General features: G+C 41.0%; 1 protein-coding gene across 3 annotated transcripts in view; it reads right to left on the bottom strand.

The window, feature by feature from the left end:
* LNX1 (ligand of numb-protein X 1) overlaps positions 1 to 24,819 on the bottom strand; it is a 241,735-nt gene that overhangs the window by 8,067 nt on the left and 208,849 nt on the right. For all 3 annotated transcript variants that reach the window (XM_033945384.1, XM_033945393.1, XM_033945405.1), the window contains one exon: positions 12,773 to 12,989. In XM_033945384.1, coding sequence (XP_033801275.1) covers positions 12,773 to 12,989 — 217 coding nt within the window. The remainder of the gene's footprint in view (positions 1 to 12,772; positions 12,990 to 24,819) is intronic.

The raw sequence follows: 24,819 nt of genomic DNA, 5'->3' as shown, positions 1-24,819 counted from the left end.
ACACTGTCAGTCTTTCTCCTCTCAGAGGAGGGATGCCGCTTCCGGTAGTGATGCCTTTGCCCTTACTAATCGGCAGGCCCCAGCTGCCGCAAGGGTGTGGGGGGGGAGAGGTTGGCCTTGGCTGGGGTGCCATTTCACTTGCGGCCTAATGTACCTTGTTTAATCCCAGCTGGCTGACAGTTAGCTGGAGCTAGGCTAGTTGCGGGCTAGTTTGCAGCTCTTTTGCTCTGGCTCAGTTTTTCTTTCCATTCCTTCTGGGTCATTCATGTAGAGGAGTGGACTAAAAGTTAGATCAGCTGCCTCAATGTCTAAGGTTGTCGCTGTACCTCTTTGGTGCTCTGGGAAAGGCACTTGTCACTTCGGGGCCCGGGTACAATTTTGTGTCTTGCCTCTCCTCTGGCATTCTTCTTGACTTTGGTCAGCAGTTTGCCTCCTGTGGGAGCCCTATGGATTTTGTGCTTCAAAGGACTTAGAGGAGGAGTCTTCCCTTGTCCCATTTTCAGGCTTGATGCCCTAGACCCTTGCGAAGGAAAGAAGGTCTGGTCTGCGGTAGAATTTTGACATCAGCTAAGGACTATTGTCAGACATGATGGTTCTATTCCACGGGAGGCTATTTGGGGCCTGGCGGTCACAATAGGAGGCTGCTTTGTACTCATTCTATTCATGGAAGGGTGATGTAGCTGTGGTTCCCGCAGCAAAATGCTTTCAGGTGAGGATTGCTCCTGCTCACATGTGCTAGGGAGGTTAGCCTCTTTATGATCGTGGGAGACATACTCTCTGGAATTTAGTATCTCCTTGAACACTTGCTGCAGGGCAGGATTTGGGAGCAAGGGGTTTCCCATTCGCTTGTTTATTTCCCTCCCTACATTTGGACTGCTTTGGTACATCCCACTTGTCTCTGGATTCATCTGCTGTTGATGACAAGGAAGGTAAAATTATGTCCTTACCTGATAATTTTCTTTCCTTTAGTCATAGCAGATGAATCCAGAGCTTTACCCTGTTGCGGGGTTTTGTCGCTCTTAGGCATGGTTTCAGCATGCTTTTCGGCTGAAATTGCATTCTCGATTTTGAAGCATCAATGGTGTGGGTAGCACATGTGAGGGAAAGAAGTTGCATATGTGTCATATGTTTCATGCCTTTTATGTGCTTTACTTTGTGTTTTATTTTTACTGCTTTGAGAAGCCCTATACTGGTTGGCCAGGAGGCTGTGCATCCAAGATATACCCAAGGATAAATCAAGTGCTCTCTATCTCCACCTGCTGGTTGATGAACATAATCCCACTAGTCTCTGGATTCATCTGCTGTAGGGATCTCAAAGTCTCTCCTTGAGGGCTGCAATCCAGTCAGATTTTCAGGATTTCCCCAATGAATATGCATTGAAAGCAGTGCATGCACATAGATCTCATGCATATTCATTGGGGAAATCCTGAAAACCCGACTGGATTGCGGCCCTCAAGGAGGGACTTTGAGATCCCTGATCTGCTGTGACTAAAGGAAAGAAAATTATCAAGTAAAGACATAATTTTACCATAAACCATCCACGTTCTTCTTGGTTGGGCTGAGAACTTTTCAGCACCTGCTTTTAACGGCTTAGCATGTGTTTAGCACATGAGCCCTTGCTGCTTATAAAATAGTGGTGGTAAGGTGGTAAGGTAGTGGTGGTGGTAAGGACTTGCATGCTAATCTTTTAATGGGTATGCATTAGCGCATGGCCATTAGTACAAAAATTCAAAAATTGGTCATTTTACCCCATTAAAGACATCTAGTTTGACCAAAATCTGGGTGTTTGAAGTCCTTTTTCTCACTTGTCTTTTTTTATATATTTATTTGATCGAATGCATTAGCTAATTTTGCTGAGTCAGATTAGAATTTGTGTGAGCAGAAGTTTGTTTTCATATTTTGCCATTAATGAATTGCCTGCATAGTGTAGTCTTCTGTTTTAAATATTGTAACCTTTTATTATGGTTTTGTGAGGTTTATTTTCTTACTGAATGAGACTGTAAATTACTCTGCTATTTTGAATTGTTATATATTGCAAGAAATGCTTTTAAATAAAACAATGAATAAATGATGTTACATTGACCAATCAGGTCAGTGAATTTAGTTTTTTCTAATGACTATTTTTCCCCTCACTGCAGGAACTGAGATTCTGTGTTGTGTCCCTGTATGTTTCTGGTGCCTTTGATTCCATTAATTTGGTATCGTTGTTGAACAAACTGAGGAGCATAGAGATATGCAATGAGGTATATGTCTTACCTACATGGTCATTACCTACATGGTCTTACCTACATGGTCATTCATTTAGGGTGAGGAGTAAAGGCACAGTTTCGAATCCAGTGAGTATTAAACGAGGTGCCACAGGGATCTGCCCTTTCTGCTTTGTTATTTAACATCTATATGGTGGGATTAGGGAAACTATTCCAAAGCTTGGGTGTACAATACAGGATGTATGCGAACAATACTTTATTTTGTTTTTCTTCTCTGTTGAAAATCTGGGTTGTACTGAATCACTATTGCAGTTTTATTTGACGGGAGTTGTAGATTGGATGTCAATATATGGATTACAGCTGAATGTTCAAAAAACAGAGATTATGATAGTAGGGAGAGATAAAGAGCCAGGGAATTTGAATATATTGGGGAGTTACCTATAAAACAGGAGTTATTGGTATTAGGGATTTGGTTGGATGCCACACTGACAATGGGGCATCAAATCTTGAAGACCATTCAATCTGGTTATGAATACCAAAGATAAAGTGCAAGGCGCTACAAGTGTTCATGAACTCTGCAACACGACTGATTGATTGTAGGTGTGCCTCGACGGGCCCACATTACACCAATCTTGAAGCAGCTGCATTGGCTTCCAGTGCAGCAAAGGGTTCAATTCAAGGTTCTGTCTATTGTGCATCAGACCCTATTATCATAGGGCCCTAGAGTGGTTTTCTAGACATGTTGAAACAGTATTATCCAGCCAGAGAATTAAGGTCATAAAATGCAATGAGACATGTGCGTACAGGGTTGTCAATGTTCTCCATCATGGGTGTCAAGCTTTGGAATGGTTAAATGCATTTATGAAGACCAGGGATTTTTTTTTTTTTTTTTTTAATGCTGAAGACATATTTGTATGTGTCAGCTTTTTTGTGAAGCTGGGGAGTTCAATGCATTAGATTTTGAAAGAGTTGCTTGATGTACATTTTATATTTTGTATATTGATTGTTCTCCTTGAAAACAGCAAAACCCCAACCTTGACTAACCTAGTAATAAACTCGATCTTATACCCCATTCAACCCACACTAAAACTCCTGGGAGTGCTGATAGACAGAGGTTGTACCATGCAACCACAAATCAACAAAATAATAAAAACATCATTCACCACTATGAGATACCTAAGACAAGTAAGAAAATTCCTCGACAGAAAACAATTCCAACTCGTAGTTCAATCACAGGACAGGCGGAGGAAACTGACTCAGAAATGATGGAGGAAATCAAACAAGAATGCAAGACGGGCAATGTAATTATATTGGGAGACTTCAATTTCCCAGGGATAGACTGGAAACTAACAACCTCCAACTGCGGCAAGGAGGCCAAGTTCCTGGAGGTGCTAGGGGATTGCTTCCTGGAACAAATGGTAAAAGAGCCGACAAGAGGCAACGCCACCTTGGACTTGGTCCTTAATGGCCTCACGGGACCGATAACAGAAGTGGAAGTCGTGGTTCCACTGGGAACGAGTGATCACAATGTAATCAACTTTAAACTTGACATCGGGAAAGGGAAACATGCCAAAACCTTAACCACCACCTTAAACTTTAAAAAGGGTAAATACGATCGCATGAGGGCCATGGTAGAAAAACGACTAGAGAAGATGGTGGACAAACTTGAAACGGTAGATCAGGCATGGTCCCTACTGAAAAATACTATCACAGAAGCACAAGATCTCTACATTCCGAGGATTTCCAAAGATCAGAGAACAAAGAGCAAAAGAGAACCGGCATGGCTTACCATACAGGTGAAGGAAGCCATAAAAGAAAAGAAGGACTCTTTCAAAAAATGGAAATGCATAAAGACAACCGAAGCCAGGAACAAACATAAAGATGATCAGAAGAAATGTCACAAGGCGGTGAGGGATGCCAAACAGGATTATGAGGAAAAAATAGCCCAGGAGGCCAAAAACTTCAAGCCCTTCTTTAGATACGTGAAAGGGAAAAAACCTGCAAAAGAGGCAGTGGGACCCCTGGACGACCAGGGAAGAAAAGGGTACATCAAGGAAGATAAACAAATCGCAGACAAACTAAATTCCTTCTTTGCGTCTGTCTTTACGAAGGAAGACACCTCAACAATACCTGAAGCGGAGAAAGTGTTTCCAGGAGAAATAGAAGACAGCCTCACCACAGTTGAAGTGGACTTAGACCAGATATACTATCAGATCGACAAACTTAAAAGTGACAAATCCCCTGGACCGGATGGAATTCACCCGAGAGTCTTAAAGGAATTGAAGGTTGAAATCGGAGAGTTATTGCAAAAACTTGCAAACCTGACAATCAGAACTGGACAGATACCGGACGACTGGAGGATAGCGAACGTCACGCCAATTTTCAAAAAAGGATCGAGAGGGGAACCGGGCAACTATAGGCCTGTGAGTCTTACGTCGGTCCCCGGCAAGATGGTTGAAGCACTGATCAAGGATAGCATAGTCCGGCACTTGGACGCACACGACTTGATGAAACCCAGTCAACATGGATTCAGGAAAGGGAAATCGTGTTTGACGAATTTACTCCAATTTTTTGAGACCGTGAACGAGCAAATTGATAGTGGGAAGCCTGTGGACATAATATACTTGGACTTCCAGAAAGCGTTCGACAAAGTTCCACACGAAAGACTTCTCAGGAAACTACAAAGCCATGGCATAGAGGGAGATATACAAAGATGGATAGGCAAATGGCTGGAAAACCGAAAGCAGAGAGTGGGCATAAATGGGAAGTTCTCCGACTGGGAGAAAGTGACTAGTGGAGTACCCCAGGGCTCGGTACTTGGGCCGATCCTTTTTAATATTTATATCAATGACCTGGAGGAAGGAACATCCAGTGAGATCATCAAGTTTGCAGACGATACAAAACTATGCCGGGCGATCAGATCGCAGGAGGATAGAGAGAAACTCCAGAGCGACTTGTGTCGGTTAGAAACATGGGCGGAGAAATGGCAGATGAAGTTCAATGTGGAGAAATGCAAGGTAATGCATTTAGGAAATAAGAATAAGGAATACGAGTATACAATGTCAGGTGCAACTCTGGGGAAGAGTGAACAAGAAAAGGACCTGGGTGTACTGATAGATAGGACCCTGAAGCCGTCGGCACAATGCGCGGCAGCGGCAAAGAAGGCAAATAAAATGTTGGGCATGATAAAGAAAGGAATCTCGAGTAGATCGGAGAAAGTTATAATGCCGCTTTATAGGGCAATGGTCAGACCACACTTGGAATACTGCGTCCAACATTGGTCTCCCTACCTAAAGAAGGATATAAAACTGCTGGAGAGGGTGCAGAGACGAGCGACAAAACTGGTGAAGGGTATGGAGAGACTGGAATATGAGGATAGACTTATAACACTAGGATTGTTCTCCCTTGAGAAAAGGAGACTGCGTGGGGATATGATCGAGACCTTCAAAATACTGAAAGGAATCGACAAAATAGAGCAGAGAAGATTATTTACACTGTCCAATTTGACACGGACTAGAGGACATGTAATGAAGCTAAGGGGGGGCAAGTTCAGGACTAATATCAGGAAGTTCTGCTTCACTCAGAGGGTGGTTGACGCCTGGAATGCCCTCCCAGAGGAGATTATTGCGGAATCGACCGTCCTAGGCTTCAAGAGCAAACTAGATGCATATCTCCTTAAGAGAGGCATATAAAGATATGGTGGACTATAAATTACGCCAGGTGTACACCTGGCAGGGCCTCCGCGTGTGCGGATCGCCAGACTTGATGGACCGAAGGTCTGATCCGGAGATGGCAGTTCTTATGTTCTTATGTTCTTATGTTTAATCCTAGGTCTAATAGATTACTGCAACATATATCTCCCCTGCCCAGCAATAATGATAACTTCAAACAATACAAAATACAGCCCTAAGACTTATCTATTCATTGAGAAAATATGACCACAACACAGAAGCATACCACGATTCACACTGGCACCCAATACAAGCCAGAGTACCGTATTTTCACGCAGATAACGCGCACCCGTGTAAAACGCGCACACGGGTATAGCGCGCAGAAACCACGATTTTATGTACAAAAACTTTTGTATACCACGCTCACGGGTATACCGCGCATGCTGCCCGACTGTCCTTTCGCCCACCCCGACTCTCCTCTGGCCACCCCGACTCTCCTTTCGCCCTCCCCGACTCTCCGTGCGCTGTCCCGACTATCCGTTCACCCTCCCTGACTTTCCGTGCACTACCCCGCCTCTCCGTGCGCTGTCCCGACTCTCCGTTTACCCTCCCTGACTTTCCGTGCACTGCCCCGACTCTCCGTGCGCTGTCCCGACTCTCCGTTCACCCTCCCTGACTTTCCGTGCACTGCCCTGCCTCTCCGTGCGCTGTCCCGACTCTTCACCCGCCCTGACTTTCCGTGCACTGCCCTGACTCTCCGTGCGCTGTCCCGACTCTCCGTTCACCCGTCCTGACTTTCCGTGCACTGCCCCGCCTCTCCGTGCGCTGTCCCGACTCTCCTTTCGCCCGCCCTGCCCTGCTCCCAGCTCTGTAAGCATGCGCAATGGTCTGAGCATGCTTGCCGCTTAGTTTTCACCAAGGCTGTTTTTCTGGGATCCCTCCTGCCCGTAATGTAGTGCGGGGTGGGGGTAGGGGGTCGCCGTGGCCAGGAGGGTTTGGGCTCCCTCCTGGCCCGATATTGTTGGGGAGTTGGGGAGTCGGCCGGGCAAGAGGGCTTGGGCTCCCTCTTGCTCCGATCGTGGGTGCGGGTGGGAGCGCGTGCGAGCGGTCGTTCGGGGTGGGGGTGCGAGCGGTCCTGCTGGGGGGGTGAATCGGGCGTCGGGCGGGGTGGGAACTATGTAAAAAAAAATTTGTATACCGCGCTCACGCGTATAACGCGCGAGGGGTATGCGCGGTTGGTAAAAACGCATATAACGCGCGCGTTATATGCGTGAAAATACGGTACACTTCAAATTCCATTGTCTACTATTCAAAGCTATGAGACACAACAGAGCCAGATCCTTTGGCAAGACACCTATTCTAATGGTAGTTACAATTCTATAGCCATAGCTTTGCCATAGCTTAAGCCATAGCTTAAGCATTTGATCACTTCATAAGCTGAGTTGAAGAAGATCAGGGCCAACAGAGATCTTAGTATAATCAGGATTTATTTTCAGTCCAGTAGCAGAATATAGTATTTTTCCAGTGGGACTTGCCCATTTATTGTTGCGTAATGTTTTGCCATCTAAAGCAGTCACCAAGTGCATGAATGGCTGTATGTAGGTTACAGACAATCCCCACCAGCTTCCGTTGTACCTTCTCCTCACTATAATGCATCACTCCTCCCTCCCAACCAATGTTTACATTACAGGAATCACCTCCAATACCTTGAAGAGTTTTGTCTACTACTCTTTCTCTCAGCCAAGCAAATTATCAGTAATTAATTCTGCATGAGTTTTCTCTTAGTTGCTTTTGCAGGACAAAATGCCACAGATATCTGCCTCCTGGCTCCAAACTGTAATGGTTCTTCTTATACCATACAATGATACATTTCGCCATTCTCTTCTGCCTTTAACCAAGAGCCTGGTATCATCATGACAACCATCAAAGAAAATACAACTAATGCCATTCTGCTGTAGTTCCTCTTCGAACTGTTCATCCAATTTGTTGCATGATTCTAACCTGAACCCTCTCCACCTTGTGATCAATTAGCAAAGCAGTGTTTGGATAAATTCCTAAAAGGGAAATCTGTAGGTCATTATTGAGAAGGCTTGGGGAAATTCACTGCTTACGAGTATATTCGCATAAAATCTGTTCTATTACTTGGGATCTAGATAGTTACTTGGGACCTGGGTTGGCCACTGTTGGAAAGAAGATACTGGGCTTCATGGACCTCCAGTCTGTTCTAGTATGGCAATTCTTATGTTTTTATGCTCAAATGAGTGATGAGTCCTACATCAATCCAGGCAACAGTAGCAGTCTCTGCTGTCTCAGTCCAGTATGTTATCTTAAACTGGCAATAGCTATGTTGGTTAAATCCTCAGTATTATATTTTGACATCTTCCAAGAACAACAGGAGCTTCTTCCATTGGTTCTTCCACCATGTCATCTGAATCTCCCTGTTCCACTTCAAGCATAGATCTCTCCATGATCTCTTGCTTTTCTGTTCTTTTTTAGTCTTCATTCTCTGCTTTTCTTCATCTTCCTTCCTTTTTGCCTGCCTTTCTTTTCTTCTGTAGTTCTTGTCTTCTGGTCTCAGGTAGGCTGGACCGGTCTATTCTGATGAGATCCAAGTTTCCCAAGTTTCTCTCTTTAACCTTTTATAAAGGCTAACTCAATCACAGGAATCTTCTCTCTGCAGTTGTCACAAAGTATGTGTATTCTACTGATACATATAATACTATATATTTCTCAATGGATCAACCTCTATAAAGTTATAAAGTATTACTACTTTTCTATTGAATCCTAATAATATTATCTTACCCACCTAAGAGCTACCTATTTTTCTTATCATTAATATTAGGTGGAAAATTGCCTCAGATTTACAGTGTCTATAACAATAGATTTTTTATGCGCTCTGAATATCAATCATTGGCTTTTTCCATCATTCCACCCATATTAATATTATGATATTTTATTTTATCTGAATTCTTTTTTATAAAATTATTTAATTCATAGTTTTCTTTTTTCTTTTAAAATATTCTCATACTACTCTTTATCTTCTTCATACACACATATAGATTTTGTAGCACTGCAACACATTTTCTCAAGAATTTTCTCATTCACCACATTTCAATGTCCATGTTCCTATATAACTGTATCTTGTATTTTCTCTTCTTCTTTCTTAATTCACATACGGATTTCACATTGCTCCATCACCTATATGTTCACATCATTTACTTAAATTAATGAGCAATATAATATTATTTCATACGAGAAGCACTTTTCCATATTATTAAGCACATGACTATAATCTCCATGCTTGTTAACATCACATAAGAATAGCCTTACTGGGTCAAACCAATGGTCCATCAAGACCAGTAGCCCGTACTCACAGTGGCCAATCCAGGTCACTAGTACCTGGCCAAAACCTAAGGAGTAGCAATATTCCATTCTATCGATACAGGATAAGCAGTGGCTTCCCCCATGCCTTTCTCAATAACAGACTATGGACTTTTCTTCCAGGAACTTGTCCAAACCTTTCTTAAAACCAGCTACGCTATCTGCTCTTACCATATCAGTACAACTCTTTCTTTCAAACTTGCAGGTAAGGCCACTGAATTTTGGATTTGCTTTGTACAAGTAATCCAGTCATTAGGTCACTGACCAATTCATCAGTGCTGTAATTTCATCTGTCTTGATCACTGATATCTCTCAAATACAACCCTTATCTAATGAGATCCCTGACTGTTGTAGTTCAACTATAGATAGTTCTCTGCCTGATCCCATCAAATGATGTACATGAGTCCAAACATGCAGTCTTGTTTTTCTTTTGGACATTTTCAGAATTAGATTATTTCTATGATGATGTCAATATGGCTAAATAAGTAAGATAAATTGATAATCGAGGCACAAAAGGCATTAATTTGCAATGTAAACACATTTGACACCCCTGAAAAATGCTCCTGCTGAGCAAGCAGTGGTGGTAGATTTTTCAGGTGGTCACTGAGGTTGCAGTTTGTGGATAGCACAGACTGAAGGGGAGGAGCCCAAGAGCAGACATGTCAAACTCTGGCCCACGGTGTAATAAAATTTGGCCTGCCAGACAATTCCTGCCGTTGCTGAGATTTGGCCCACCGTTCCTTCCTTCTCTCCATACCAGCTTCCTGGTCCTCTCGGCTGCCTGCACCCTGCCTGCCATCGGCGTAATCACCACTACCGCTACTTTTCACAAGCATCTGGTAACTCAGGAGGAAGATGAGCTTTGGACATTAAAGCAGCCTGCAGAGGCTTTCTGCTTTTCTTGCCTCACGCCTTCACTCTGGGAGTTTTTGCTTGTGTGAGGTCATCTGACAGGAAAAGAGAGTGTTCAGGTGGCTGTAGCTCGGTGATCGCTGGAGCTCGATAGTGTTCTTATTTTGCCCGAAGCAGCGGGCATCATGAAGTCATTGGTGGATGAAATGTTCCCGGAGGGTGCGGGGCCTTATGTGAACCTGGATGAGGTGGGGATAGGCATCGGGGAACAGCACAACAGACGAGGGATCATGAGTGGGCTAAGGAAACCATTATTAAACTAAACTAAACTAAACCTTAGGTTTGTATACCGCACCATCTCCACAAGCGTAGAGCTCGGCACGGTTGTAGTGGGTAGTAATAGGCTTGTTGTACTTAGTTGACTAAAGGCTGTGTCTTTAATTCTGTGCCTTATATTTGAATATGCAATATCCATTACATAAGTAGATGTTAGATGAAGGGATACAGATCAATAGTTTTCTGTTACTTCAAGTTAAAGGTAGTTCCGATTTCCATGACAGCGTGATTTCTTTTACATCTCATGCTTTGCTCTTTTTTTAAATCTTTTTGAATAATGATTAGACAACAAAAGGTAGAAAAAATAATTTTATTTTCTGTTTTGTGATTACAATATGTCAGATTTGAAATGTGTATCCTGCCAGAGCTGGTGTTAGACAGCAAGTGTGAACTAGGACCTAAAAGAGAGAGGAAAGTCTTTATTTATTTTGTTTACATCACAGAACTGGTGTGGGGTTGGAGAGGTTGCAACCCTATACGTCTACTATGACGAAGGGGTCCTTTTATTAAGGCGCACATTTAGCGCGCACTAAATCGGTTAGCGTATCTTAATAAAAAGACCCCTAAGTATGTTAATTAAAAATTTGATCCACGACTTAGCCTATGTTTTAGATTTTGGCTCCTTATGTGATTAAGTTTGATACCCCTGCCCAAGAGGAAGAGGAGTCGTATAAAAGGAGTGTGCAGAGAGAAATCTTGGGTTTTGGTGATCCCTTTACTCCTGGCAAAGACCTGTATGTTGAAGGTAACTCCTGTCTAGGGTTGCCAGATTTTCCAATCGGAAAATCCAGATCCCTAGACGCCCCCAATCCCGCCTAGTTCTACCCATCCCTGCCCTGTAATGCCCTAGCCCTGCCCCAGTCCTATCCTAGCCACACCCCCTGCTGCCTGGTCTTGTCAGGCAGGGAGAAAATCTGTGCATGCGCGGGTGCCATGCAATGATGTCACACGCACACGTGCGTGCTCATTTCATTGTGTGGCATCCTCGCATATGCGGATTTCCTCCCTGCCCGATGTGATTGGAGGAGGCTTTTCAAAACCCAGACAAAGTGCTGGATTTTGAAAAGCAGTTTGGACCCCCAGACATGTGCTCAAAAGGAGGACATGTCCAGAGAAATCCGGATGTCTGGTAACCCTACTCCTGTCATACTCAGGAGGGGGACAGACATCATTGGATTTGACAAGAAACACTAAAGAATTTAAAAGGAGTCTAAGCCGCTTTCAAATTTTGGTTGATCCTAATCTTCCCTGCCAAGTCTGAGTAAAAGAAAGGGACTCTCTACTGGCTGGGGAGTTGGGATATAGAAGAGACACTTGTGAAACATGAACTTATTTGAACCTGATGACTGCCACCTGTGCATATATAAATAGTTGACTGTTACTACCTTCAATCAAGTTAATAAACCATTCAATTCATTCCAGTTTACCTCTTAGTTCCTGCCTGTTTCTTCATCCTAAGGGATGGGGAGGGAGGGAGGGGGGGACTAAGTGAGTGATTGGAGCACTGGGATCTGCATTTCCTCAGGCCTACTGGTCTTGTCCAGCCTCGGCCTACGTCCAAGCTTATGTAAGAACTGTGAGTGACTGTGACAGTAACTGAGTACCAAGAAGAATGGATATTTACTTTTAATCTTTTTATATGAGCCCTAGTGCAGGGCGGGCAAATGACTGACCCGACCCCAAGAAGCATATGGAGGGGCGGGACGCCAGAGCTACACACACAAAAACTATTATCAGAGCACAAACATATTTTAGTAATTTGCATATTTTTGCATAAATTCCTAAAAATTCCAGGTACGTAAATAACATATTACACAAAATTTAAAGCTAGTTGTTTATTTTTCCACATGAAATTGTACCATTTTTTCACTAATGCTTTTTAAATTATGACATCTTCAAAACTGACACACCCTATTGCAGTATGAGGTCTTGACATCTGGGCATAGTTAAAACAGTTTAGCTGTATTTAGCTTACATATGGCCTGTGCAGATTGGGAGCTGCAAAGATGTGCAGGTGGTCCTAGAGATCTAAGATTTTAAGGACTAAATTTGGAAAAATTCAAGCAAGCTGTCCCATCGGTCCCCCGATGCTAGGTGTGGTTCTCAGAACAGGAGTGTACATGAGCCCATTTCTTATAAGGAAACATAAATATACACACAAACACAAACACACTCATATGTTATAAAGGGGGTTGGAAACTTGGAAGCCTGGATGTAATTAAGACATGTCAGTGTAATGAATCAGCTCAAAGGAAAGAGCCGTCCAAGGAGCATAAATCTTCCTCCCACTCTTTTGGAGCACAAGGCTGTCCTTTCTGAACTTACCGGGGAAGCTTCAGCCACATGACCCAGGCTGGTGACCACTCGCTGCTCTCTGAACTGTTTTGATTGGAACTGCTGACCACATCTCCCTGGGGTGCACATTCTTTCATTTCCAGAGCCTTGAGCACTACAGATGAGGATGTGTTTTTTAACAGGGCTACTGCCTCAGTACGGCTCATACCAGTCAAATCAATGCCATTCACATTCAACAGAATGTCACCTGGCATAAAAAAAAAAAAAAATACAGTAGAGATTAACAACTATGGGAAAGTAGTTTTTTGGTTTTTTTTTTTCTTCTTCCTTATTTATCCTGGGTTTTAATAAATGCTGCTAAAGGTTTTTAGCATAGGCTGGCAAAGTAAATGCTCTGATGCTCATAGGAATCCTATGAGCGTCAGAGCATTTACTTCACTGGCTCGCACTAAAAACCTCTAGTGCCATTTAATAAAAGGAGCCCTTAATTTCTTTGCACTTTGGATTAGGGTAAATTAATTTTTAGGCTTCCTGAGTGATACAGATCTCAAAGAACCAATGAAGGAATACAATATGTAAGATTAATCACTAATAATAATAATCAGCATGATTATATATTATCCAATCCAGAAGATATGAATGGTTAACAAAAGATAAAAGAATTACAACAAACTAATAATAAAAAACAAAGTATAAAACAATTAACAATTAATGTCCAGTATAGTTCTGAAATTAAAAAAATGTTTTAATAGCTGTAACAGATCATTTTCTGTCCTTACACTAATAGGCAAAGAATTTTGGGCTCCTTTTACTAAACTACAGACCTTCCTACCCCAGGCCGGCAAGGTAAATGCTCGGTCGATCATTCAATTCCACCGGCCCATGATAAGCTCTTCCGCGGTTTAGTAAAACCCAACTCAATCAGAAAACATGGTAGTACATTATTATAGTTAACAGAAATATTTCATTTATCTTTAGTGGAATATTTTTGTTATGATAGATTGCATGTGTTATGTTCAGAATTGTAGAATTGTGGGCCAGAGGATTGGAAACACTGTGGATTGCTTTCTGAGTCTGCCTGTGCGACCTTGTTTAAGTCATTTTACTTGCTTGTGCCAACAGAGTAGCAACAATTTAGATTGAAAGAACTTCAGGGAAGGAAATATGTAGAAACATTTTCTTGAATAGTGCTGTATATTTTTGTCTAATCTAAAAATGCTAAATCTATAAAGGAATTAAATTAGAAATTCCTAAAGCGCCCCCCTTCCCCACACTGCGCATCATCAAAGGGTAATTTGTAGCAATACAAATATCTACACTACAGTCATTTAGCATTCCCTTTCCTAGATGGCAGATGAAGTTTAATGTGAGCAAGTGCAAACTCATGCTTGTTGGAAAGAGGAACTCGAACTATAGCTATGTGATGTTGGGTTTTGTGTTAGGAGTCACTGTCCAGAAAAAGGATCTAGGTGTCATTGTTGAGGATACGTTGAAACCCTCAGCTCAATATGCAGCAGTGGCTAAGAAAGCAAATAGAACATAAGAATAGCCTTACTGGGTCAGACCAATGGTCCATCAAGACCAGTAGCCCATTCTCACAGTGGCCAATCCAGGTCATTAGTACCTGGTCAAAACCCAAGGAGTAGCAATATTACATACTACCAATCCAGGGCAAACAGTAGCTTCCCCCATATCTTTCTCAATAACAGACTATGGACTTTTCCTACAGGAACTTGTCCAAACCTTTCTTAATACCAGCTACGCTATCTGCTCTTACCATATCCTCTGGCAACTCATTTCAGGGCTTAACTATTCTCTGAGTGAAAAAAAATTCCTCCTATTGGTTTTAAAAGTATTTCCCTATAACTTCATCGAGTGTCTCCTAGTCTTTATAATTTGAGAGTGAAAAATCGATCCACTTGTACCCATTCTACTCCACTCAGGATTTTGTAGACTTCAATCATATCTCCCCTCAGCCATCTCTTTTCCAAGTTGAAGAGTCCTAACCATTTTAGTCTTTCCTCATATGAGAGGAGTTCTATCCCCTTTACCATCTTGGTCACTCTTCTTTGAATCTTTTCTAGTGCCACTATATCTTTCTTAAGATAAGGAAACCAGAATTGAACGCAATAGTCCAGATGAGGTCACAACATGGAGAAATAAAGGGGCATTATAACATTCTTAGTCTTGTTAACCATCCCTTTTTTAATAATTCCTAGCATTCTGTTTGCTTTTTTGGCTGCCGCCACCTCACATTGGACGGAAGGTTTCATCTTATTGTCTACGATGACACCCAGATCCTTCTTGGGCGCTAATCCCCAAGGTGGACCCAAGCATCCGGTAACTGTGATTCAGGTTATTCTACCCAATGTTCACCACATTGCATTTGCCCACATTAAATTTCATCTGCAAGTCTTCCAATTTCCTAAGGTCCTCCTGCAATTTTTCACAATCTGCATGCATTTTAACAACTACAGTGTAATATCATCTGCAAATTTTTTTTAAAATTTATTTATTTATCAATTTTCAATTACAATCAATTTATCACTTGTACAGAAAGATAAAGTTAAGCAACAAATAAAGAACAGTATAAATTATATCCTACTAATCCACTAATTCGATATAACTTAATATAGCTTAACTTTAACTCAAGTCCTCAATAAGAACCAAGATGTAAAATCAGCGAGATAATAACAAAGAAATAAAAATATAGATAAAGATTTTCGGTTATTGGCTGAGACAGGAAATCAAAATCTACGAGTGCTTCATGTATCCACTCCTTTTTTCAGGCGAGCAGCTGACAAGAAGGTTGTCAGTTGACTAGGATCAAAGAAAACATATTTTTGCAATTGATACACTATCACACATTTACATGGGTGATGAAGAAAATAGGTCGCCCCCAGAGCAATAACTCCCGGCTTTAACAACAAAAATTCTCATCAACGTTTTTGTGTATCTCGTGACAGATCTGGATACATTTGTATTTTATACCCTAGAAAGTCTTTCTGTTTATTCTTTAAGAAAAGTCTTAATAACCAATTCTTGTCTGGTGTCAAGGCTACTGAAAGAAGAAGTGTTGCCGGCTTTGCAAGTTCGCTATCTGAAAGTTCCAAAATTGTAGAAATATTAAGTACTCGTTGATCATCTTCTTCCTTTAACTTTTCTTCCCTTTTTATTGGTAAATAATACACTTGGGTAATTGGTGGCAACAATTCCTCAGAAATTTCCAATACCTCCATCATATAACAGTTCAACATATCTCTAAGAGTTACTGCCACAACTCTAGGAAAATTAATAAGTCTAAGATTGTTATTACGAGAAAAATTTTCTACAGACTCCAATTTTCTCTTTAGATTAATGTTATCTCTCACAAGTGTTTCTATAATTTGTTTAGTAACTTTCGCTTCTTGGGAAGAATTCAGAGTTGAATTTTTAAAATCTTGTAAGTTGTCTTTAATATTCTTAATTTCCTTTTCTTGAGTATTAATTTTGTGCTCTAACTGAGAGAGCTGAGGGTTAATAGATTTAGCCAAACCTGCCACTAGATCCCAAATAGCCTCAAAAGTTACCTCTTGGGGTTTCTTTAATGTAAAGAAGAATTTTTTAGAAGAAGCAATACCTGACATTACCTGTGATTGATGAAAATAAGAGACATTTACAATGAGAGCCAATAGTAACCTGTGACGCTCTAATGATTTGTTTCTTTCTTTGTTGAGTTAAATGTATCGGATAACCCTAATGATTTGGACTAGATCAGTAACTATTTTATTTTTTTATTTTTTTTTGGTTAAAATTTCCTATTATGATATATCTGAAAATTTTGTTATGTATATGACAAACTAAAATAAAGAATGAAAAAAACCCGAAAATGTTATAATGTCCTTGTATTGCTCTGTGGTACAGCTGCAACTTGAATATTATGTACAATTCTGGTTGCCGTATATCAAAAAAGATATACACTTCTTCCTCTGTATTCGTGGTTTCAGCATTTGCAGTTTCGATTATTTACGTTTTTTAGCTTACTGGCTCCTTTCCCCAAATTACATCAGCTTGCATAGAGAAATTGCTGATTCCAAGCGTTTATAGAAAAAATCGTTGATTCCCAGCACTTTCTTCACCATGTTTTGCCTCTTCTTCAGGAACAGACCAGGTCTCCCACTATGTTATTCACGGTTTCACAATATTCATGATGGTTTTTAATAGAAAACAGCAAATAACATATGAAAAAGTTATTCACGGTTTTTATGTATTTGCGGTTCTGTTAATCCCCTATCACAGCGAATACGGAAGGAGAAGTGTAGTGGAAATAGAAAAGATACAGAAAAGGGTGACGAAAATGATAAAAATTTTGGGACGACTTCCCTATGAGGAAAGGCTAAAGCGGCTAAGACTCTTCAACTTGGAGAAGAGATTGCTCAGGGTTGATATGATAGAGGTCTATAAAATACTGAGAAGAGTGGAAAGTTTAGATGTAAAACACTTATTTACTCATTTCAAAAATACTAGGACTAGGGGCATGTGATGAAGCTATTAAGTAGTAGATTTAAAACAAACCAGAGAAAATATCTATTCAAACAACATGTAATTAAACTCTGGAATTCATTGCCAGAAAATGTGGTGAAATCAGTTAGCTTAGTGGAGTTTAAAAAAGGCTTGGATAATTTCCTAAAAGTGAAGTCCATAGGCCATTATTAAAAAGGATTTGGGGAAATCTACTGCTTATTCCTAGGTTAAGCAGCATAGAATTTTTTTTACTCATGGGATCTTGCGAAGTACCTATGACCTGGGTTGGCCACTGTTGGAAATAGAATACTGGGCTTGATGGACCTTCGGTCTGTCCCAGTATGGGAATTCTTATCTTAGATATGAATACTCATCTCTCAAATCCAAGTGTGAGGTGCATTTCAATCAGGCAGAGTGAGTATTTCTTTGGCTTAGAGGGCTCATGATCTAAGTTTGAGGGTTTTGTGGCTTGCACAAGGATACAAAGGGCCCAATTTTATAAACCATGCTTAACTCAATAGGCACCAAGGAAAATGGTACCTACCACATTATCAAAGTTAGGCACCATTTGTAGAATCATGCATAGAGGTGCCTAAATCAAGTTAGGCATAGGTAGGCATCCAAAATCTCAGGTGCTGATATATTAGGCCCCTAACCGCGCTTACTTTCTGGATAGTTGCCTCAGTGGTAGGCCTACTGGCTAATTGATTTTTTTAAAATTATTTTTTAATGGTGCTTTCATTTATCAGCATTAATGCATCAATAATAATAAAAAAAAAACTAAAAAGGGGCATGACTTGGCTGCAAGGCAGAATGGATGGATAGTTTCTGAACTCTTCCCTCAAGTGCCCTTTTGGCATATTTATCAGCATTTTCTAACTCAAAAGTTGTCATTTCTATCAAGATCTATTCTATTATTGATCTGATGGCATCTGGAAAGCAGACCAGATTGGATGCCGCATTCATGGCAGGTACAGCAAAAAGATCAAAAACTGATCCACCCACGCCATCAAAAGTTCCTCTGCCAAAGGATTCAGGAGAGCAATTTGAACAGCTGATTGCTGAGCTTAAGCCAATAAAGGAACTACTGCAGGAAAACCGGGTATAATTACATGTGGTCCAAGAAGAAATGGCTAATATGTCACTAGAGTTAAAGGTATGCAATGCCCACACTATTAATTTAGTTGATTGGTTGCTGCAATTAACAAAATTTATGAATTTTGAATGAATTGAACTATATTGTATTAAATAGGTGATAAATTATTGTGCAAATTGCTGGTAATAGTTCTAACATGTTCGTGTGTTTAGGCTTTTTAATAGAGAATGGTCTTCATTTAATTTATTTATGGAATATGTTGTAGGGTTTTTATTATCTTACATATATTTTATATAGTTATGTTTTATTTATTGTATATGTATTATATATTCATTTAACTAAACTGGGGATATTGTTTAACAGATTGTTTTAAGTGTGAATGAGATGTAATGAAAGTTCTTTCTTATATTAATGTATTAGAGGGATGATTTAAATAATTTCATTTAAAGTATGGCATTGTAATCATAAGGTGTTAGGAAATATATGTCAATTCATCTGTACTTAAGCGCATATGGAGGGTTGGGAAGGATTTAGGGCATTTGGGAAAAATTGGAAACTGTTAGTCTAATGCTTGCATCCAAGTTTTCGTATTATTTTAAGAGGTGGGATATGGGAGAGAGTAGGGGGTATTTTATATTGGGATTCTGGATGTGTGTGGAAAGATTAATTTCACAATTTGAGAATATTTATTTATTTTATTTATTCAATTTTCTATACCATTCTCCCAGGAGAGTTCAGAACGGTTTATATGAGTTTATTCAAGTACTCAAGAATATGATATTAAGGGCTCCTTTTATGAAGGTGCGTTAGGGCCTTAACGCATGGAATAGCGTGTGCTAAAATGCCACACGCACTAGCCGCTACCGCATCCTCATGAGCAGGTGGTAGTTTTTTGGCTAGTGCGTGCTAATCCGGTGCGTGCACTAAAAACACTAGCGCACCTTTGTAAAAGAAGCCCTAAGTTTCCAGTCATGAATACCTTCATATTTGGCTAAATGGCTTTAAAATTTTACTCGTTGAATGTTAATGGACTCAATCATCCCATCAAGAAGAAAAAACTTAATTTTCTGAAACAGCAACAAGCGGATGTTTACTTTATACAAGAGACCCATTTATCAGCACTGGAAGCAGCCAAATTAGAAGGGGGGTTAGATAAAACATTGTTTTTTTGCTCCAGCAATAGGGAAAAAGGCAGGTGTGGCAATCCTGCTTAATAAGAAGATTTCTGCTAAATTTGATAACTTTTGGGTTGATCCAATGGGTAGATGGCTCCATGTTAATATGACTTCAGGAAAAGATAGCCTGACACTCTTTAATATTTATGCACCTAATAAAAATCAGGTGGAATTCTTTAAAAAGGTCCAGCAAACAATTCTGTCTCTGGCTACGTCTAATTTAATCGTAGCTAGACACTTCAATGCTGTAATGGATCCAATAATAGATAAACAACCAAGTAGACAATTAATATCATTAGGTCTGGATAATCTTATGCATACATGTGGATTAAAGGATGTATGGCGGATTTTTCATTTTAGTGCTCGAGAATTTACGTTTTGTTCCCAAGTTCATAAATCATTTTCAAGAATTTACTATTTTTTGTTTCAGATCATTTAATTCAACAGGTTACAAATGCCAACATAGATCCTATCATTTTGTCGGATCATGCTGGAATTTGGATAGAATATCAGTTCACTGTAAAAGATTCTAATAGACCTGTTTGGAGGTTTAGTAATACACTGCTCGTAGACTCAAACTTTCTTGAGGAAATTCAAATAAAAATTAATAAACATTTTCAATTCAATGCCTCAGAGGAAATCTCTTTGGAAACTCTATGGGATGCCTTCATGGCAACTGTAAGAGGGCAGATTATTTCGTATTCGGTGCATGTTAGGAAATTACGTAGAATAGAGTTTTCTAATTTAGAACAAATTATTACAACTTTAGAATCAAAATTAGCTTTAAAATGGGAACAAGATACTTTGAATGCCTTGTTGAAGGCTAAATATAAATATAATAAGATTTGCTCACAATTGACAAGGAAAAATTTGTTTTGTCAACAAGTGGTGTATTATAGAAACTCGAATAAAATGGGAAAAGTATTGGCTAATTATCTGAAAGTTAAAAGAGAAGAGAAAAGATTGCGGCTATTAAAGATTGCAGCTATTAAGGATGAAAAGGGCAAGATTTATACCCACATAACAGATGTTTTAAATCAATTTTTAGAATATTATAAAGCTTTATTCTCTTCTGAGCTATATTCAAATAAAGAGAAGGAAGGGGTAAATTTTTTAAATTCAATTAATGGTCCTAAAATTCCAGAGCATATAAAAGAAAAGCTTGAGGTGCCTATATTGTTTACAGAGCTCCAGTAAGCATTGAAGTCTCTCAGAGCTGAGTCCACTCTGGGGAGTGATGGATTTACAGTGGAGTTTTTCAGATCCTTTCAATCTATATTGCTATTTCATCTTTTTAAATTATATCAATCACAACTGGCAAAAGGTCAGATATCAGGTACTATGGCAGAAGCGATTACTATTGTTTTGCCAAAGCCAAACAGAGATCCCATGTTGGTTTCAAACTATAGGCCAATTTCTTTAATTAATGTGGATAGAAAAATTCTTGCTAAACTTTGAGGTTAGCTAAGGCTCTCCCTTATATGATTGGAATGCATCAAACGGGTTTTGTTGCTCATAGACATTCTGCAAATAACACTAGATTGGCACTTCATATGCTTAATTTAGCAAAAACTATAGAGGACTCAGCCTTCTAGGTATTCTTGGATGCAGAGAAGGCCTTTGATCGAGTAGAATGGACTTTTATGTACCAAGCAATGGATTAGTTTGGAATAGGATCCGGATTTATTCAAATGATTCAAATCTTGTATAGTCCCCCTTCAGCCAGATTATATATTAATAATTCAGTCTCTGAATGTTTTAGTTTAAAGAGGGGAGTTAGACAAAGATGTCCCTTATCTCCTTTGCTTTTTGATATTGTTTTGGTCCCTTGTTGTTGGCCATTCAGCAGGCAAAGGAGATAAAGGAAATTCCATATGTAGGTTGGGAGTATAAAGTTTCGGCTTATGCAGATGATATTTTGCTTCATTTGAAAAATCTTGAATCAACCATCCCTCATTTACTGTAATTGATTGATTGTTTTGGTAAATTTTCTGGTTATAAGATAAATTGGAGTAAATCAGAGGTTCTTCCATTGAATGTACATTGTGTAAAAGGTTTATTTGATCCATTCCCATTCCTTTGGAAGGAAGAGGATATAAAATATTTGGGTATAATGATTCAAAAATCATTGGAAGATACAATGACAGTAAATTAAAAATCCCTATTGTTGAAGGTTAAAGAAATGTGTGAGCATTGGAATCTATTACATCTTTCTTGCTGGGGGAAAGTCCAAACCATCAAATATTGAGTATCAAGCTTCCTGGAATATATAAGGATAATATTATTTTTCGTTCAACTTGGGTGATGTTAAAATTTATAGATGCTTTAACTCCTATTCCGATACAGCAAACCAACTGTCAATCCCTGTGGTTGAACTCCAAGATACAAATTGGCGAGTTTAAAATGCTCTGGAAACATTGGTTGCAGGCAGGCATTCGTACTCTAAATGATGTAATTCTGAATGGGAGAATGGTAAATTTATTACAGTTACAAAAATCATTTGGCATCTCAAAGTCTCTAGGTTATAAATGGTTGCAGTTGAAACAGGCCATTCAGAAGAGGTTCCCTGACTGGCGCAACTGAAAAGATCAGTACAGCTTGCTGGGTCTATGTTTCCAGACAGATTTTCAAGGGTATCAGGCCGCTAAGTGGTACAAATTAATATCTGAATATTTGGTGAAAAAACCTAGAACAAGTTTAAGAAACATTTGGAGTATAGAAACAAAGCAGCATATTTCTGCTAAACAATGGCCATGGACTTGGTGTGCAAACTGGGCATGGATCTCTGCTATTCGGTAACACTGCAAACATCTTTTGTGAATGGCCCTGACCCATCCAGGACCCTCCCATGACTCCACCCCCTTTTGATTTGCACACAATCCAATTTAGATGCACTATTGTTACAAAATAGCTCTTAGCCAGATGACACCCAAATCATAATTGGTTCCAACTAAGGTCTCATTGGCTCTAATCTATATAATAAAATGCTAGCATGCGCACTCACGACAAGCGTGTTCCCTGATCCCTTTTCTGTCGGGATGTGGCTGCACGAGTGCGCATGCGCGCGTATTACCTCACAACAGCCTCCCTACTCTCCACCAAGGCAGCGAGCTCTGACACCAACAGCAGCGCCACTGCGATCGGGAAAGCACAGCACAGCCGGCGACTCCCCCCTCCTGCTCTCACTCACTGCCAAAACCACCACCTCCTCCTTCTCGCCGGCTCACCCGCTTTTAAATGAAGAGAATGCTGGCTTTGCTGTCTTCTGTCCACTGCGGCCGCCCTCTCTGACTACTTCCTCTTTCCGCTAGGGTTGGCCGCAGTGGATAGAAGACGCCGAAGCCAGTGGCTGTAACCGCCGATATCCGTTCCTCCAGCGGAGGGGGGGAGGTCTGGGAGGAGAGGGATCGCGGCCACTCAGCGCCCCCACCGATGAGCCCAGCAACTTTCCGCTGCCCGGGACCCGACTCATTTGCCGCCCCCCCCTCTTTCCTTACCGCGGGCCCGACTGGCGATTTAAGCAGCGTGTCTAGCAGTCTTCACACGCTGCTTTGGGCCCTTCTACTGCCCTGATTTGCTCCGGACGTGCCAGAGTAAATCAGGCCAGTAGAAGGACCCAAAGCAGCGTGTGAAGACTGCTGGACACGCAGCTTGAATCGCCATGTGTAGTCGGGCCTGCGGGAAGGGAAAGGGAGTAGAGGAAACGCTAATGCAGGCACAGGGAACTGGTGTGGGGGGAGGGAATGCTACTTTGGACAGACAGACAGAGGGAGGAAGGGAGACAGAAAGAAAAGAAGAAAGACACAGGGGCAGGTGCACAGGGAACTGGTGTGGGGGGAGAAAAATGGAGGGGGAGGGAATGCTGCTTTGGACAGACAGACAGAGGGAGGAAGGGAGACAGAAAGAAAAGAAGAAAGACACAGGGGCAGGTGCACAGGGAACTGGTGTGGGGGAAGGGAAATGGAGGGGGAGGGAATGCTGCTTCGAGACAGACAGAGGGAGGAAGGGAGACAGAAAGAAAAGAAGAAAGACACAGGGGCAGGAAGATATACAGAAAGACAAACAGACAAAGGGGGCCAGGGACAGAGACAGACAGAAAGAAAGACAGCGGGAGTCGTGTCAGGAGGGGTGCGGGATGCGGCAGAAGGAACTTTTCCAATGGGTGCAACTGGGCGACTGTCAGGAACCTCTGATCAGGGGCAGAGCAAGGTAAGTGTATCATAGGGATAAGAAGGAGGAGGGTGGGAGAAAAAGGAAGGGAAGGGAAGGGAGAAGAAAAGAGGTGCTGATGGACAGGGGGGAGGTAAAACAAAGGGAGAAGGGCTGCTGCTGCATAAGGAGAGCAGTGAAGGGGTGGTGGTGGACACAGGGGAGGCAAAAGGAAGGGAGAATGGACAGGGCGAGCAGGCAAAAGGTGGTGATGGACAGCCAAGGAAAAAGAAAGACAGAAAGAAAGAAAGCGGCTAAGGAGAGAGAGAGAAAGAAATAAAGAGAGACACACACACATATATTCTAGAACCCGTTAATGTAACGGGCTATAAGACTAGTAATTAAATATTTGGGTGATCTTTATAGAATCTGGGAGTACATCCAGGTTGACCAGCAAGATAGTTGCTCTTTGCAGGCTATCATCACCCATATCTTGTTTAGGGCTACAAGCCTATAAAGCTTGTGGGGTGTCTGAAGGGGCCATAGGAACTGCGATGCCACAATTTACATGTGAAAGGACTGTCCAGTTTGTGCTCAAATGATGCACTGACACATCTGGTGGCCATAGAACTACTGTTTGTGCATTAAGCATTTACAATTTTTATATTTGTAATTCTTGTCTGATTAGTAAAATTGTTCTTGGAAGTGCATTTACAGGATTAAAGGTGCAGTGTCAGGGTTGGTAAGCTGGGAATGTTTTTTATTTGTTTCATGCTGGGGTACAGAAATAAAGATATGCAAAAGAAGATGTAAAATCTCAGGGCCTGCCTCAGTAGGATAAATTAATCCTATGAATGCAATTTACACAGAGTTATTGCACCACTAGGAAAATGGGAGCAGGTTGGAAAGCTGGTTATCTGGGTTCATAGACAAAACCGCCGAAGACAAAGGCGCGCGCCGACAACTGAGCGCAAGACGGAAGCGCACGCCGAAGAAAAAGATTGTTTTTAGGGGCTCTGACGGGGGGTTTTGGTGGGGAACCCCCCCACTTTACTTAATGCAGATTGCAGCGGCGTTGTGGGGGGTTTGGGGGGTTGTAACCGCCCTCATTATACTGGAAACTTAACTGTTTCCCTGCTTTTTAAGGAAAAAGT

This window comes from Geotrypetes seraphini, chromosome 1 (assembly GCF_902459505.1).
Source record: "Geotrypetes seraphini chromosome 1, aGeoSer1.1, whole genome shotgun sequence".
In the NCBI taxonomy this organism is placed as follows: Eukaryota; Metazoa; Chordata; class Amphibia; order Gymnophiona; family Dermophiidae; genus Geotrypetes; species Geotrypetes seraphini.
Note: the sequence above shows the minus strand (reverse complement) of the source record. Positions and strands in the feature narration are given on the sequence as shown.